We start from the raw sequence: 18,477 nt of genomic DNA, 5'->3' as shown, positions 1-18,477 counted from the left end.
GTGTAGGTATTGGAGACCTGTGTGAAAAACTGTGGCCATCGCTTCCATGTCCTCGTGGCAAACCGAGACTTCATAGATGGTGTTCTGGTGAAAATCATCTCGCCCAAGAACAATCCTCCCACCATTGTACAGGATAAAGTACTCGCCCTGATTCAGGTATGCAAGTCAGCTCTTCTGTTCTCTCTGCCATCTCTGAGATGGGGGCTGTCTTGCTGAGCACTGTACCGTGCTGAGCATGGTGTTAGTGCTAAATGTGCAATGGCAAACCCACAATGAAATGGGAGACACTAATATATGACGTTTAGGGGCAGAACTTACCTAGGGAAAAATGCCTTCTCAATTCTGAATACACAGGATTCTTTAAAGACACCACTTTGGTAGTGAGGTTTTTTTTTAAGGGCAGCACATCTACTGGTTAGACAGGCGACCTAGAAGTTGGTGACCTATATTCTGTTTCCAACCCTAATTGACTCACTGCGTGAGGTTAGACAAGTCATTTTAGCAGCACATTCTGCTCTCAATGAAATAAATGGGAGAACTTCTGTTGATGATTTTTTTTAAATAGTACAAGATCAATCTTTAATCTCTCTCTGCTCCATTTCCCTGTCTGAAAATGGAACTACTTTTCCATCTTTAATAAGCCCTTTGTACTTCTATAAGGAACATTCATCGAAAGATCTCATTTCCTCTGCTTGCTCTGCAGCAGCAGTTTACTCTCATACTGTTTCCTGAACTGTCAGCTCCTTGCCCACAGTGGTAAAGGTCAGAAGTGCACATCTGCCACTTATTTGTATGCTGCACAAAAAGCCAAACAAAGCCGTGCTAATTTCACGTCCCATTAGAATTGCATGAAGAAACACTGTTGCTGGAGGAAACTTGACAGTCATAGGAAGCTTTATTTGCAAGCTTCTACTAGGCTATTGCAAATACCAGGCAGTTAAAAACTTTGTATATTAAAAACTATATAAAGGTGCTGTGGTGGTTCTTGCTGGGAATAGGTTGACAGGCTCATAATGCAGTTTCCAAAACATATCTTTAATTTGAGCGGGGAAACGGGCTACTGAATCTCTAGTTGTTTCTCGGGTGGTACATATTTAAAGCATATACAGGAACATAAACAAAGCCACTAAGACTTACTAAATAAGTTGTATTTCTTTAAAACAGGAAATAAATTTGGTGGAAGACTTAGGAGTGGACTGCATAGGTGCTTCAGAAGCCCCTTCGCCCTCCCTTCCAACCCACTGCTTCTTCCATAAATAATGCAACTTGAATAGAACTGTTTAAAAAAGACTCCTCTTAGTCCGAGTGAACCTTCACACGTCCCCTCCCTTCGGTGGGAAAGCCGATGGGCGAGGTCACAGTACAATAATCTGTATTATGTGCTATTAATAGAAACTTCTTAACACCAAAGTGTGTTTATTTCCTTACTAAGGCTTCTACGGTGGTTTTCTAGGATGCTGGCTAACTTGGTACCCAGATTCACGTCGTTTCCATCCATTAATAGAACCAGAGTGGAACAGTGGTTGCAATGTTACCATGAAGCCAGAGTCATTGCTCTCTATAGTTACATATATTTATATCTGAATAGATCTAGTGCGGTGGGGTTAAAAACCTTCATTGGTTTAGAATCTGAAATGCCTTTTGGCGTATACAGAATGGAAATTTTGAAGAGTTGCCTGTGGTTGGCTCCTCTCACAATGTCTTTGTTTTGTTAGAGGTGGTGAGTGACTTTGTTTTCTAGATTATCAGATAATTCAGAGAAAGGGACTACAGAAGTACTTCTCAGCTCCCTGATGGGGGCACACAAACATGGAATATCCTGCCTCTCATCCAGCTTTCCTCAGCTTTAAGACTCTACTCTTCTTGTTCTCTGATCCAAGGGGTTGCTGTCTCTTCCCAGCTCCACTCTATTATAGCGTTTTAATGGCCCACACTTCCCTCTTCTGTAGACTTTGTGACAAAGTTCCTCCTCTATCTTGGTGGGTCCTGCGCTTATTGGTGGATTTTCTTGTCTCAGAGATTCACCATGTGGGTTGGGGAACAGCCCAGAGACCTTCCCCTCTGGAAGAACCCACAGTCCAGGTCAATTGGGAGATTTGGGGGGAACCCGGGCCCGCCCTCTTCTCCGGGTTCCAGCCCAGGGCCCTGTGGACTGCAGCTGTCTATAGTGCCTCCTGTAACAGCTGCATGACAGCTACAACTCCCTGGGCTACTTTCTCCAGGGCCTTCCTTATTCTCAACACGGGACCTTCCTCCTGGTGTCTGATAACGCTTGTGCTCCTCAATCCTTCATCAGCACACCCTCTTGCTCCCAGCTCCTCACACTCGCACCACAAACTGAAGTGAGCTCCTTTTAAAACCTAGGTGCCCTGATTAGCCTGCCTTAATTGATTCTAGCAGCTTCTTCTTAATTGGCTCCAGATGTCCTAATTAGCCTGCCTGCCTTAACTGGTTCTAGCAGGTTCCTGATTACTTTAGTGCAGCCCTTGCTCTGGTCACTCAGGGAACAGAAAACTACTCATCCAGTGACCAGTATATTTGCCCTCTACCAGACTCCTGTTCCCCACTGGTCTGGGTCTGTCACAGCTTATGATTTAATAATAGAGAATTTTAATGCCTATACAAGTGAGGACTAATAGCATAAGCTAGAAGTATGGGAATGTGATGTGCAAACATCTCCTGAAACAACCCTAGCTGTTATACTCCTGTGTCTTTCCTGAGTGTGGATTGCTGCAAATTGGATGGTGTCTCCATCTTAAAACTAGTTAGGTAGTTTGTGCCCCCTACTGCTGTTGGGAAGCTGTTCCAGAACCTCCCTCCTCTGATGGTTGGAAACCTTCTTCTGATTTCTAGCCTAACTTTATTCATGGCCAGTTTTATATTCATTTGTTCTTGTGCCAACATGGTTCTTTAGCTTAAATAGCTCTTCTCCCTCCCTTGTGTTTACTCCCTGGTGTATTTGTCAGCCTTCATTTTGCAAGGCTAAACAAGCCAAGCTGTTTTAGTCTCCACTAATAAAATTGGCTTTCCATTCCTCCAATCATCCTCCCAGCCCCTCTCTGAAGATGTTAGTTTGAATCCATCTTTCTTGAACATGCGTGACTAGAACTGTACACAGTATTCCAGATGAGTTCTTCTCAGTGCCTTGTACAGTGGCATTAACAGTACTACCAGTACTACATTAACTATCCCTGTCAGTACTGGAAATAGCTCACCTGGGTGCTCTAGGTGCTACAGTAATGCAAATAATGTTGCACTGACTAAGTTGACCATAACACAAGTAGGGCATGTAGTGTGGCTTCTGTAGTCAACCAACAGATTTCACAACATTTTAAATTTATTCATAGTGTGTCAATTAAAACTGTATTTTGGCAAATGTTTTTATAGAATACGGCTCTCGCCTGGATCGGGTGCTCACAAGATCAAATCTAGCAGGGTTAGGGCCTGCACTATGCCACACTGCAACTTTTAGAAATAGGAGTTCAGTGGTTCAGCTATTTGGATGTGGGGTGAACCGAAGTTCCTTCTGCCCGGCTGTGCCACTGTCCAGGTGAAACCTGGACCCCTCAAAAAAAGAAGCTCAAATCAAAAGGCAAGATTTAAAGATTGGAGATGATTCAATGCAGAGGGAGATCCATACAGGCGAAGCAGCACAAATGAGTGTGTCTCCTTTCTGCAGGGGTGGAGAGTTGCAGAGGAGAGGCCAGCTTAGCAGGTAGAAGAGTAGGAAGCCCCAGAGCTAGGGTGATGTGAGCTCACTGATTTTGAATTGGATGCAGAAATAGCTACAGGAAACCAGTGAAGCAGGGGTGCAATTGTCCCTCTTCCTGGGGAACTAAACCATAGTAAGAGCTCTGTGCAGCAATGCAGTGCACATGGGGTGGGACTCGGCGCATGAGTCATTCTGTGCAATGGCTCAACAGAGCTCAGCTGGGGCCACGTCAGTTTCACTCTATTAGTTAAGGGCCAATAGAAAAGCAGAGTGGAAAATGCAATTCTATAGAAATGGGTTTAAACTGCCTCTCATGTAAATTACAAACATCAGGACAGTACAAGATTGGTTACTTCTGCAACAAGGATGCTTCTGTTGTAATTAAGGAAGCTTCCTTGAAGCTGACCTTTCAAACCAGAATGGCTCTTGCCAATTGGAGATAGTTCCTCCTGCTGAAATGGTGGAACTCCCATTGCATCTGAACAATCAATGCAATTAATTTACTGTAACAGTACTGGGAAGCAGAACTGTTAGCCTCCAAGAAATGATGGAGGTATATAGGGTACTAAATACAATTTCCTAGAAGTGAGCAGAGTAAAAGTGTAAGTAAAAATAAGATTAAGTATTTGAATCTATTTTATCCTTGATTGAAATGATGGCTGAAAACTTTTTTGGGGTGAAAATAGTCAGTCTATTTTCAGAAAATGACTACATGGTGAGCATTCGTGGAGAACTTTTTCCAATCTTACCCACATTTCTCTGAATAGCTCTCTAATTTAACAGTAGTTCTTTTCTTTCCGTGTGGCTTCTTTCATATGAAAAGCCATGTGGATCAAACTTTTAATGAAAGTATGGTCTTTTGGAATATGACCTAAGAGATTTTCGTGTGTGCACTTAGATTATCCTTTGCCTTTTATTACATTTCTTAGGAATTTTACTTAAATTGCTTCTGTCTCAAAGTTTATTGCAGGGCTAGAGTTAAGTATGAGGACAAATATCAATGTACCACCAAATATAACTAAACGAGTGCATTAACCGCTTCTGCCTATGTAATTGTTATGTGGGACTGCTATCCACTGTGAATCCCCATTTATGTTCTGTTTGATGCTTGACCATCTGGGTAGAAACCCAGAATCTTTCAGATAAGCTGTAATATTGAATGTCTCTTTGAGACTGAAATGCATGAATGCGTTTCTGGTTTGGATGAGTCTCATGTGACAGAAGAGGTAGAAGGGAACGTACAGATCATATGGAAGTCTTATGAATAATCCTGTATATTGTTTTCCAGGCTTGGGCAGATGCATTTCGAAGTAGCCCCGATCTAACTGGAGTAGTGCATATTTATGAAGAACTCAAAAGGAAAGGGATAGAATTTCCTATGGCAGATCTTGATGCTTTGTCTCCAATACACACACCACAGAGGGTAAGCTGCAGTGAAGGTTTTCCAGGGTCATATGAATAATTGGATAATACTCTTTTAACTTCTGCTCTTTTCCTCAGCTATTGACTTTATTAAACTTGCCCCAAACTTTCTCAAACCTGGATGGCCTTTGTAATAGTAAAAGGGAATGGAAACAAATAAGGGAACTTGGTTGACAGGCTGATAAACTACTGGCGTCCCCTTGAGACAAACATCAGCGCAAGAACAGAATGAGTTTGAAGGAGTTTTATACACTTATTCTGTACTGAATATTGTGATGTGTCACCAAACTGCCACACAAACGTAACTAATCTGCTCAGGAGCAGCCCTGGCAGGATCTATTGTTGAGTTAATTATCTCTCCCCCAGAGAGGACAATTGTTTCTGTTGATGATATGGTGGCACTGCCTTCAATGCATCTTGTGCAGATGAACAAAGAAGGCCTGACTTTCAAAGGTTGCAAGCCAGTGTTCTGCATTTTGTGTACTTTTTATTTTGCTTTACACAATTCATGGGGGACATCACGAGAAACCAGTAGACGTCCCCCACTTTCAAAGGTGCTAAGCAACCACAGCTCCCATTGACTTTGTGTGAGCCGCAGGTACTCAGTACCTTTGAAAGTCAGGGCTTACAAACTCGACTCCGCTATTACTGTTGGAAAGTAAACTTACCGATCGCAAATATTCAGACTGTTCACTGTGAAACTATATGGCAATGCAATAATATAGCTGCACATTTAAATACACAGAAAAACAGGAAATGCACTTACGGTTGCGACAGCAGAATAAAGTACCTGCAACGTGCGTGTAGCAAATGATTTTGTAAAATGTGACTTCGTTTCTAGGCTACGTTTCTTTCACTCTCTGACCCTTGTTTTTATTTTCCTTCTTGCCTTTCTTGTGGAGGAAAACTGGAACTAAAAGTTATGGATTGGGACAGAAGAGATTAACGTAGCTTGTCATTGCTATTCCACATTTGTGCTCTGATAGGTCAGCTTGTATTCCAGAACAAAAATGGACCTTTTCCTGAAGGTGGAGCTATGGCCTGTATTTGGGCATATTGCCTTAGGGTTGATGCAAACCAAGCACTGTCAGCATTCAGCATTTGAACCCTTTCTTTTTCTGGTGTAACAGAGTGTTCCTGAAGTAGATCCAGCAGCAAATATGCATGTGTCCCAGTCCCAGCAAAAGACGAGCACAAGTTCCTATTCATCCCCATCTCCAACTGCATATTCAGCTCCTCCGGCCCCACCTCTGAATGTGACTGGTCCCATCACTGCCAATTCTGAACAGGTACTGGGCTGTAATTCTGGTTATTTCAAGTGAATAGGTGAGTAAGGCTCTTAGCTCAGCAAATCAGCCTGTCGTCATAGTCACCTATTTTAATTTTTCTGAAGGTAAGTTTCAGTTGCAACCGAGACCTGGTTTTGTCTAGTGACCGTTTCTCCTGTTGTGGATTGTGAAATCAATCTGCCTTTAAGGCTGTAAGAAAGTTGTGAATTTTGTTGTGGTTTAAAAGTTGTGGCCGTGATCGGTTAAAGTTGCAGTTCAAGGCATGTAGCCTGCCTTCCAAAGCAGGGCAGCAGTAGAGAAGAGACATTGTGTGTCCTGCTTGGTTCTCGAAGGCAAGCGTGGCAGTGGGTGGACTGGGCCAAATTTGAGTGGTGGTGTGACCCTGTCCACTGGTGCGACGCCACTTGCTCAGATTACACCCAGCCATCCTTCTGCTATGGCGGGAAGGGAGGGCAGGCCTAACGTGATGAGTGGCTTTGCGACCTGGTGCAGGGGATCGTAGCATCGCTTAAATTTGCAGCAGCTGTAAAAGGTTTTAAAAGGTATTAAAAGTTGTGGCTTCCGCAACAAAATGGTAGGCTGCAATTTTCTTACATCTGTGTCTATCTCCGGGTACGTCTATACTTACCTCCGGGTTCGGCGGTAAGCAATCGATCTTCTGGGATCGATTGATCGCGTCTTGTCTAGATGCGATAAATCGATCCCGGAAGTGCTTGCCGTTGACACCGGTACTCCTGCTCCGCTAGAGGAGTACGCGGAGTCGACGGGGGAGCCTGCCTGCCACGTGTGGACCCGCGGTAAGTACCTTGTAGTTTGAACTAAGATACTTCGACTTCAGCTACGTTATTCACATAGCTGAAGTTGCGTATCTTAGTTCGAACTGGGGGGTTAGTGTGGACCAGCCCTAAGATACACACATGTGAGCCCTATTACTGTAGTATCTGAGCATCTCAGTCTTTTAATGTATCCATCCTCCCAGCCCCTGTGTGGTAGGTAAGTCTTACTATTCCCACCTCATGGTTGGGGAACTGAGGCACAGAGAGACTAAATAACTTGGCCAAGGTCACAAAGGGAGTCTGTGCCAGAGCCGGGAACTGAATTTGGGGCTCTCAAGTCCCAAGCTAGCCCCCTAACCATTGGCCCATCCTTCCTGTGAGATGAAATGAATGCAACTCCAAAGTGGAAAAGCCCTGATCAAGAGGTCATGCCTCCTTTTCCCCTCATCCGCCTGCATTTTGAGAGAAGAGCGTTATGTTTTGTAGCATAATTCGGTTTAATTTAGCTGCTCTTCTTGTTTGCTTCCATGTTTCCATCTGAGTGTTAGCACAGCTGGCTTTGTCATGGTGATGAATAACTAAGCTTGGCAGGATTTGATTTCAATCCACAAAGGTCAGTAAACGTCGATTTCAGCTGACACTGAAATCGACAGGAAAAAAAATCAATTGGTAACAGTTGGTGCGCCTGCAGGGAGACGGTTCCCAGCCCTGCAGCAGCACAGGGAGCCCTCTGCAGTCCTGCTGTCGTGGGAGTGAGGGAGCAGGGCCACTGGGGCTCCCTGCACTGCCACAGGGCCGATGAACCCAGACTCTGCAGGTGCAAGGTGCAGGGAAGTCTGCTGTCCTGGCCCAGAGAAGCAGAGACCTCCTGGCCAAGACTGCGAGGAGTTGTTGTCCTGGGCTACCGTGGAGTCCACCTTGCTGCTGAATGGCTCCATCCCCAGGTAGGAGCCATTCAGCAACAGGAATTTCTCCCCTACAGCCAGGGACTCCTTGTGGTCCTTGTGGCTCTGGCTGGGGGTGTCTGTTCTGCCCCACCAGGACCACAGCCTTCCCCACAATTTGTGCCTTGTGATTCAATGTCACCAGCCTTCTGGCAGCACAGGGAACCATCTGCAAGCCGGCTATCAGTGCTGCCCTAATCCCAACCCTGCCACCCCTTAATTTCCAGCAACTGTAAAAAGAAAAATGGTTAAAAATCAAAAAAGTCTTAAAAATAAAACTGAATATTAATTGTTGAAATTAGAGAAAACAAAAATCGAATTCTGCCAAGCCTGTGAATTCTGCCACGTCCTTCATAGCTTCTTTCTTCATCACCGATCTAAAATTTACATTACTCTAGATAAGTAATCTTCTTTATGATGACATGTAGTAGCCTCTCTGTGATCTCCAATGACAAGCACCAGATGTACTGCTCCCAAGTCAGATCGCAGAAGCAGGGGAGCTGCAGAGCCAGTTCTTAAAAATGTTCTGCTTAACACTGAAATGTAATATGGCCCTTGCTTTCCCTCCTCCCCAAAAACAGATCGCCCGGCTGCGTAGTGAACTGGATATTGTTCGCGGGAACACACACGTGATGTCTGAAATGTTAACAGAAATGGTTCCTGGACAGGAGGATTCATCAGACCTTGAGTTACTACAGGTAAGTGTGTTTTCCAGCAAATCTGTGCCTGCAGCCTGGCATAATGGGGGTTCCTTTTCCTACACTCCACTTCAGTTCCTTGGTTTGCCTGGTTCTGTATTGGAGGTGTGCTTGTGTCTGGACTCCTTAACTGGGCAATAGTCACGCTTTTTGGATGCTGTTGTGCAATTGAGGTATGAAACACTCAAGGCAACTTCAGTCCTGTTCTGTGAACTTTGCGTGCTCCTTAAGCCTTCGCTAATGCTGTGATATGGAACCCGATGAAAGAATGGGAATTGGAGGAAGGCCTAAGCTATCTATACTTCAGCAAATACTCAGGATCAGCTTTGTAATGGCAAAAAGACCCAAATCCTGACAGAGCACAAACCTATTCTCTGTTCCAGGATGGATTAAATTTTACCAAGGGATACTGTCGATTCTTCGTCACTTGAAATCTTTAAATCCAGACTGGATGTCTCTTTCTAAAAGGTACTCTAGCTCAACCAGAAGTTATGGGCTTGATATGGGTTGGTTCTCTGGCTTGTGCTGTGCAGTCAGACTAGATCATCATAATGGCCCTTCTGGATCTGAATCAACCGTGTTCCAGATGAGCCAGCCTTAGTGTGGGACTAAGTTCATCTCCCAGGCTGCATGTCTTGTTCCCCAAGCCAGCAATGGTTAAGGGCGCTACTGGGGCAGTGCACTCAATTTGGGGGCAGGCAGGTCGCGCTATACAAACATGAAGTAAACAAGGTCTCTGCCCTGAGAAACTGATGAGCTGACCTACCACCTCCTGTCCCTGTTCCTGTAGTTGTCTACTTTGGAAGAGAAGGCATCGTCTCATCATTGGACCAGTGGGAGGATGCCCCCCCCCCCCCCCCCGAGTGGCACAGTGGGAGCAAGGCAGGGAATTGCTTTCTGTGATGCACCAGAGTTTGAAGTTGGTCCAAAACCTGCTCTCTCTGATGCAGCAGCAGTGTGTGTTGTCTCGGAGCCATCATGGCAGCTGATGAGACACTTTACAATAGATAACGAGCCTTTCAGCTACTAAGCCGATTGGATTGATCAAAACAAAAGCAGCTTCCAGGACACCGTGGCAGACCAAAACCGCACAGAACCATTTGTTTACATTTATAAACCACCACGAAAATCCTGACCCAGTGGAATCTCCGTCTAGCTCTGAGGTTAGAGAAATGAGCACACAGCGAAGTGTGACAGTAGCGATTCTTTATTCAGACTGGTTCTCTCCAGCTGATACAGCCTAAATCTGGGTCACCGAGGAGAGAGACTATTTTTGACTTTTAAAGAAGGAAAGGTGTGAGCTGGATACTTATATGTGAAGGACTTTTTGCTTTGAGGTTTTATATAGTCGTGCTTCTTAAATAGTTCCTGACATTTTCCTCCACAATTAAATGTAAACAGCCTGCCTAAGAGCCAAGCCTGAGCAGAATAGATAGGGACTGTCAGCCCTATCCACTGTGGCAGCAAGCAAACCTCTGAAATGTCACAATCTGCTTCTAAAGTGATGGGATCAAAACTGACATTGGAGAACATGTTCCTCAAGCTGTTAAGGCAGCTGGATTGCATGAAGTGAAATTTATCCAGAGCTTAGAATGTCAGAGCAAGCAAGGAAAACAAACACGTTTTGCTTTCATCCCAAAGGTTATGTACCAACAAGTCATCCTTGTTTAGTGCGGAATTTCCTCTCTGGGGAGGGGTGGGAGAAGAAGTGGGACATGATTTGGTTGAAAAGCTTATGCTCATTGGAGTAAAACTGGGGTCTCGCCAGTAGCGTCAGGCAGCTCTCCTGACATGTTAGTTTTAACCTCTGGTCTATACAATTGCAACCCTGTGCCCTCTGTGACTGCCAGAGGCAAAAGAGTATACCCATTAATTGGTGATGGCAGAGAAAGCAGGAGATCACCTAACTAGGCAAACTAGAACCCATATCCCTTGGGGTGAAAGACTTCTACAATGCACACATCTATGCAGCCTAGCCTTTAAGGTTCTCTCCTTAATCACTCAGTGCTCTGGGTTACATCTCATCAGTGGACACACTGACCATGACGAGACTCTACTATTTGGTGTTGCGTAATACTACTATCCAGAATGTGTCCTCATGTAGTTCAGCAATGTGTGTAGTTTTTGTATTTGTTTCCATAATACATAATATTTCATGCTGTGTGCCTCCACTTTCCCAGCTGCTGGGGTGTTCCTTTTTCATTGTGTCTAGCCAAACCAGTGACAAATACCAGTGATCGCTTCCCCATGCTCCCAAGCCCCACAGAACAATATCTTCAGTGCTTTGTGCTGCTAGGCAGAAAACCCGGTGTCTCCATTCTGGGAGGCCCTGGCTGTAGTATGCTTACTCTCAAAAATATTTATGAAAATAATCCATAGGTATTTAATTTTTAAAAAAGCTTTGCCATGTATTTATGATTAAAGAAGAACTGGACACAGAGTCATAAATAGGCCCTCAAGTGTTTTAGGCCAGGGTCCTTCTGAAGTGTGTGTTCTCTTGGGTGGCATTTAATCTTCCATAATCCATATTGTGTTGGTACTTCTCAGCTGATTGAGAACGCTGAGCCACTGATGCATGTGGCTGCAAACAGAGCCCAAGCAAATATACTTGTTCTTCACTGGTTATCGTAATACAGGCATGTGCAATTTATTTCCTTAGGAATTGAACCGAACCTGTAGAGCTATGCAACAGAGGATTGTGGAACTTATCTCCCGAGTGTCCAATGAAGAAGTCACGGAGGAACTGCTGCATGTGAATGATGATTTAAATAACGTCTTCCTCAGATATGAGAGGTGGGACACCTTTTCCAGTAGTCCTATTTACTCCCACATGTTGGGTTTTCTCACAAATGGAGGACAAATTATTAAGCAACCAATAAGATGAAACACAAAGCAAATAGGAGGAACTGGACCAAGAAACTTGTATGAAGAATTCATATGTTCTTGGTTGTGATTGGCCTTAAATTCCTCCGCGTCCCCCAGAAGGCTTACAGATACTGGTTTTAAAAGCTGCTGAGATTTTTTTCATAGCCACTGAATTTTGGTTTCTTTTAGAATCGCAAAAAACCACAACTGATTTGAATGTAGCTGTGTCTTCTCAAAGCACTGGGTTGTAAAAGTTGCAAATAAGGGCTGGGCTCCTACCTTTTAAATTCAAAACCAGAAATGTGTTTTAAAATTAGGAGACTGATTGCTGTTACATTACATACCCTACTTACTGTAGCACTCTTGGGGGAAAGTTTAATCTTTCCCTGACAGATTGGTGCAGGAGGTAAACCTATTAAAAAAAGATGCTTGTCTCCCCTACTGATAACACAAGCCTCATTTATAAAAAGCTTTTTTAAAATAATTTAGACTCTAGCTGTGTGATTTTGTGCTGTCACAGAAAAACTGCACGTTGATGCAAAAAATCCGTATCCCCCAATCCATTTCACCTAGTCTTTTGCACCAGACTCTTCACAATTTCTAAACTAGAATTGTTCCTCATGCTCTGAACTGGGACAATTCAGCACCTGTGAGCAGGATTTTACAAATAGCCATGTGTAAATGTCTCTGATTAAGGCTCAGAATGAGACCGATCACCCATAAAATGGTGAAACTTCAAACATTTTTCTCCATCTCGGATCTCACTGAATGGGGGTAAGCTTCTTATTGCATTTTACACCTAAAGGTCAGCTGCACAGTGGAAAAAAATGTTTGAAAAGAGCAAATAAATTGCAGAATCACTGCGTAGGTTTGAATATTTCAAGCATGTGAAAACCAGTTTATCCTCCTCCTCCGTTACTCAGCGTTCAAAATTCCAGATGTTGGTTTCTGGCGCCACTGAGGACATAAAATGCAATCAGTGGATGCAAGCAGGAACTGACTTCTTGAATTTGGGGCTTGTTGGTTAAGAGGAGTAAGTGGCTTGTAAATCTTTCTAGTGAGAAACATGTGCTACTGTGGGGATGCTTTCATTTTTGGGAGCAAGCAGAGGGGGACTTGATATTTTAGAGAAGCTGAGCATGTACAGTCTCCACTGACACTTACAGAAATCTGGGCCTAAACTTCCCTTTGTTTGCACTTAATTAAAAATTTAGCTTCCACTGTTAGTTTAAGAAATCTTTGCAGTTCACTCGGACATTGTCCTGCTGACAGAAGGCCCATGGTATTCAATGAACATGCACAGGTCTGGACTTTCATTCCGGGTGGAGAGGGTTGACGTTTCTAATTGATCTTTATTCAGAAACAGGCTAACTTTAAAATGTTTTGTTGGGTTTCGTAGTAAGGAAAGAGGATGATAGACGGCTTTTGTAAAGGGAAATCATGCCTTGCCAATCTATTAGATTCTTTGAGAGGGTCAGCAAACGCAGACAAGGTGATCCAGTGGATACAGTGTACTTAGACTTTCAGAAAGCCTTTGACAAGGCTCTGAAGCAAAGCAAGCACTCATGGGATAAGCTGGAAGGCCCTCTCATGGATCAATAACTGGTTAAAAGCTAGGAACAAAGGGTAGGAATAAATGGTCCATTTTCAGAATGGAAAGAGTTAAATAATGGTGTCCCCCAGGGGTCTGTACTGGGACCAGTCCTATTCAACATATTCATAAATGATCTGGAAAAAGGGGTAAACCGCAAGGTGGCACAATTTGCAGATGATACAAACCTACTCAAGATAGTTAAGTCCCAGGCAGACTGCGAAGGGTTACAAAGGGATCTCACAAAACTGGGACTGGGCAACAAAATGGCAGGTGAAATTCAATGTTGATAAATGCAAAGCAATGCACACTGGAAAACATAATCCGAACTAGACATATAAAATGATGGGGTCTAAATTAGCAGTTACCACTCAAGAAAGAGATCTTGGAGTCAGTGTGATAGTTCTCCGAAAACATCCACTCAATGTGCAGCAGCAGTCAAACAAGCTAACTGAATGTTGGGAACCATTAGGAAAGGGATAGTTAATAAGACAGAAAATATCATAATGCCTCTATATAAATCCATTGTACGCCCACACCTTGAATGCTGCGTGCAGATCTTCTTGCCGCATCTCAAAAAAGATATATTTAGAATTGGAAAAGATACAGAGCAGGGCAACAAAAACGAGAGGTGGGGAACAGCTTCCATATGAGAAGAGATTAAAAAGACTGAGATTTTTCAGCTTGGAAAAATATTAAATCAGTTCTATAAAATCGTGACTGGTGTGGAGAAAGTAAATAAGGAAGTGTTATTTACTCCTTCTCATAACACAAGAACTAGGGGTCACCAAATAAAATTAATATTCAGCAGATTTAAAACAAACACAAAAGGAAATATTTCTTCACACAATGCACAGGCAACCTATGGAACTCCTTGCCAGGGGATGTTGTGAAGACCAAAACTATAACAGGGTTCAAAAAAGAACTAGATAAATTCATGGCGAATGGGTCCCTTAGTGGCTATTAGTCAGGGTGGTTAGAGATGCAGTCCCATGCTCTGAGTGTCCCTAGCCTCTGTTTGCCAGAAGCTGAGAGTGGAGGACAGGGGATGGATCACTTGATGATTCTCTGTTCTGTTCATTCCCTCTGAAGCACGTGGCATTGGCCACTGTCGGAAGTCAGGATACTGGGCTAGATGGACCATGGACCTGACCCAATATGGCCATTCTTAGATCTGCATGAGGGCAACCCTGGAGAGTAGGGAAGATCCATTTTTAGTGACTGTTAAGGCTTAGTCTGGGCCACAGACATACAGCTAGTGGAAACAAATGACCCTGCCCAGCCAGGCTTTTTCCTCTAATCAATCTATTTTAGCTGAAGTGGTTTATTTTGTGCTTGGGGAGTGTTTGCCTGGGCATTGGCCCTGAGCAGCTGCTGAGTGCTGGGGAGTGTTTAGACAAGGGGACGGACCCAGGAGATGTTGAGAGAGATGGGGGTTTGCAGAAGCACTGAATGTACTGTAACGTGCTCCTTGGGCAGAGCTGTGCTAGGGTGCTGCTCTGCAAAGCAGGAAATGCTTGGGGAGGGGCGTGTACAGAAGTTTTTCGGGTGATGGGGAGCTCTTAGATGGGAGCAAGACTTGTTAGTACTCAACTCTCCGGTCAGGGGCATTACCCTTCTGGCTCCAAGTTCTCCTACCCCGTTTCTTCAGAAAATCTTTTCAAGTGGCGGTTGACGAAGGGAAGCTGTGCAGCTTCCTTCACGCTGCTTACCCTGGATGTACTGGCCTCTATGTGCTGAAAGAGCAAATTAGTCAACACCATCCCTGCTGGAGCCCAAGAACACAACCTCTGTAATAGTTTCCTTTCTTCCTTCATAGCAGCTGGGAGATCCCACCAGAAGCCAAGGAAAGCTATCTTCACCCTCGCTGACGTGTCCTGGCTTTGTCTTGAACTTGACTTGCTCAGAGCGCATGTGTGGGTTTGATAGTCTCTCTCTTGTTTTATAACAGGTTTGAACGGTACAGATCAGGCCGTTCGGCACAAAGCGCCAGTAATGGAGTAAGTATCCAGTTCACCTTCTACAGTTGTGGTCCACTCAGAGGAAACTTCTGCCAAACACACGCTGAGTGTCGGCGTTGTGTAACACTAGTTATGGTGAAGAACATTTCCATGACTGGTATTGAATGTACAAAATGAGGTGAAAGATAGAGGCCTTTTGGGGCTCAGCTCGTGCTATTACACAGCTCCGAAGCTAAAGGGGGGGGGTGCAGAAACAGAAGGCAACTTAACTAATTCTGAGGTAATAGGGGAGATGTGTGAGAGGTTTTTCAAGGCTGTGTTGGATGGGATAATACCAGAAAATCAAGCCAGATGTTGAGCCTATACTGCTTTTTGGACAGTGACCCAGCAAGATAAATATCTTTTCTGTCTACTTGTGTTGCATTCGTAGTCTAAAAGCCCAACTAAAATACTCCCATTTGCAACAGCTTTCCACAGAGGGCTTTTTTAGGAAGCATCCATCGTTCTCATTTTATTTTGTCTCTGTTATAATTGCTCGGCAGGAAGTATAACCTACCATCTTGACTGTCCCAACAGGTGCTGAGTGAAGTGACGGAGGATAATTTAATAGATCTGGGCCCTGGTTCCCCAGCTGTTGTGAGCCCAATGGTGGGGAGCACAGCACCTCCAACTTCACTTTCCTCGCAACTTGCAGGGCTTGGTAAGTACCTAGTTTTTAAAGGGCAGATCAGCATGGAACAGTAGCTGCGTACGACTAGTCCCAAGCCACTCTGTGGTGGGCCTACATTTGGGTCATTGGGTTAACAAGTGCCTGTATTTTGTTTGAGGTAGTAGCTACTAGTAACAGTCTGGTGACATTAAGAAGAGCTGTGGGTAAAAAGCATTGTCCAGCGGTTAGAACAGGGGAAAAGGAGATGGATATGGGCTTTAGTCTGTCACAGATTCACTCTGTAACCTTGGGCTATTCACTTAACCTCTGTGCTTCCATTTTCCTGTCTGTAAAGTCAGGATATTACTCATTTACTTGCTCCAAAGGGATTTGAGGCTTAGAAGCACTTTTACAAACTTTAATAGAAATCCTCGGATGAATGGATCTATCCAAGCGCAAAATCTTGTGTTTTAAACTAGGTGAAAGGGCTCTTGATCTGGTCATTCCATTTGACCTCTGCATTGGATTCCCAGCCAATTTAACAACGGAGAGAAGCCTAGGACCAAGAACTACAGCTGAGAAGACTGGAATCCTTGTGCAAAATAGCTGTCCTCTTCTGAGCCTTAAATGAACAGTACTGAACCTTACTCAACAGTAAATATTTCAGCGTGAGCATTTTTCAACAAAGAGAAATGCCAACATTTGGAACTTGGTGTTCTGTATTAATGCAAGGGACATTGGGGTTTAAAACCAATTAAAATATAAAATTTGTAAAACATGGTGAAAAGATTAAAAAACAAACAAACCCCAAATCATCACTGATAAAGTTTGCAGATGACACAAATGTTGGGGGAGTGGTAAATGAAGAGAACAGGTCACTGATACAGAGCGATTTGGATCACCTGGCGCAAGCGAACAATATGCATTTTAATATAGCCAAACGTAAAGTCATACATCTAGGAACAAAGCGCTGCCAGATTTTCTGCCGCCCTAGGCGGCAGAAGGTCCTGCCCCCGAAATACCACCGCAGTCGCCGCCCCCCAAATTGTAGTGCCCTAGGCGACCGCCTAGGTCGCCTAATGGGTTGCGCCGGCCCTGCAAAGAATGCAGACCATGCTTACAGGATGGGGGACTCTCTTCTGGGAAGCAGTGACTCTGGAAAAGACTTGGGGTCACCGTGGATAATCAGATGAACATGTGTAATGCTGCAGCCAAAAGGGCTAATATGATCCTTGGATTTATAAACCGCGGAATATCGAGTAGGAGTAAGGAGGGTTATAGTACTATTTTGTTTGGCACTGGTGCAACTGCTCCTGGAATACTGTGTCCAGTTCTGCTGTCCACAATTCAAGAAGGATGTAGGTAAATGCACACTGAAAATAATGCACACATTTTTAACAGGCTAATTAACCATTGGAACAACTTAACAAGAGTTGTGGCAGATTTCACCATCACTGGCCAATTTTTAAATCGAGATTGGATTCTTTTCTAAGAGAGAGGCTCTGGTTCAAACAGGGAATTAATTCTGGGAAGTCCTTTGCCCTGTGTTACACAGGAGGTCAGACTAGATGTCACAGGAGTCCATTCTGGCTTTATCATCTATGAATCTATGAAAATTGTTTAAAATTAGCTATGTGGCTGTGATTGCTCCCTTATCACCGACAGAACCATGTGAAACCAATTGAATCTCAGTGCAAATTCATAATACAGAAAAATGCAAATGACTTTTTCTCATTCCATTAACTTTCTTCGTCTCTTCACTTTCCCGCGTTTGTTTTTCCTCATTCCCTCCCTGCCTGGGTTCTCAAAAACATAACGAAACGGGGGATGGGAGGAGAGAAGGCAGCTTTGTACTACTTAGGCGGTATAGTCTATATCATGGTTCTTGAGAGATGGGAAATCTCTCTCGATGCTACTCAGAGTGAAAACTCTGCTAGTAGTTACCATGTATAAACAGAACTGTGGCTAGTACAGTTTCAACCCTCTTGTGGACAGGGCCCAGAGGATGTCTCCTACACACTTCATCAGTCTCAGTGCAACATTATGACTCATCTACTTTTCACTGTAACTAACCTATATTGCTGATGATTTCTTGTGTATCCTAGGTATTCCTGACTGGTACTTGATCACAATTCACTATTCTATTGGTCCCTTATACTCTGTGCTTTGTTGTTGTTGTTGTTGTAGACTTGGGCACAGACAGCGTCAGTGGAACACTCAGCTCCCTTCAACACTGTAACCCTCGAGACGACTTTGACATGTTTGCGCAGACAAGAGGCAGTTCCTTGGCTGACCAACGGAAGAGGTAAATTGGCATTTGGTTTTAATGCTCTTTATTCCTAGGGAACAAAAATGTGAGGCCTCTTCAGATCAAAGTGATTTTATAGCTCAAATGATGTGGATTTTCGTCCTCTGACTTTACTTAATCTAAATTTTCTCCTGCTGGATTTCATCGGATTATTTGGGTAGGGGGGAGGGTGTTTTTATAGGCCAAGGTCCACTGTAGATTGGTTCAGTAATTTCAGGTGCCATCTCATTTCACCTCTGAATTTCCAAGTCACCTAGAAACT

At 43.9% G+C, this 18,477-nt stretch overlaps 1 protein-coding gene across 5 annotated transcripts in view; it reads left to right on the top strand.

Moving 5' to 3' along the window:
* Positions 1-18,477, top strand: part of TOM1L2 (target of myb1 like 2 membrane trafficking protein) — a 65,965-nt gene that overhangs the window by 26,433 nt on the left and 21,055 nt on the right. For all 5 annotated transcript variants that reach the window (XM_005289016.4, XM_005289019.4, XM_005289015.4 and 2 more), the window contains exons 4-11: positions 7-156; positions 5,001-5,135; positions 6,265-6,423; positions 8,725-8,841; positions 11,501-11,634; positions 15,249-15,297; positions 15,835-15,958; positions 18,095-18,212. In XM_005289016.4, coding sequence (XP_005289073.1) covers positions 7-156; positions 5,001-5,135; positions 6,265-6,423; positions 8,725-8,841; positions 11,501-11,634; positions 15,249-15,297; positions 15,835-15,958; positions 18,095-18,212 — 986 coding nt within the window. The remainder of the gene's footprint in view (positions 1-6; positions 157-5,000; positions 5,136-6,264; positions 6,424-8,724; positions 8,842-11,500; positions 11,635-15,248; positions 15,298-15,834; positions 15,959-18,094; positions 18,213-18,477) is intronic.

The sequence above is a fragment of the Chrysemys picta genome, chromosome 10 (assembly GCF_011386835.1).
Source record: "Chrysemys picta bellii isolate R12L10 chromosome 10, ASM1138683v2, whole genome shotgun sequence".
NCBI classification, from domain to species: Eukaryota; Metazoa; Chordata; order Testudines; family Emydidae; genus Chrysemys; species Chrysemys picta.
The sequence above is the reverse complement of the archived record's forward strand: the minus strand, read 5'-3'. Positions and strand labels throughout refer to the sequence as shown.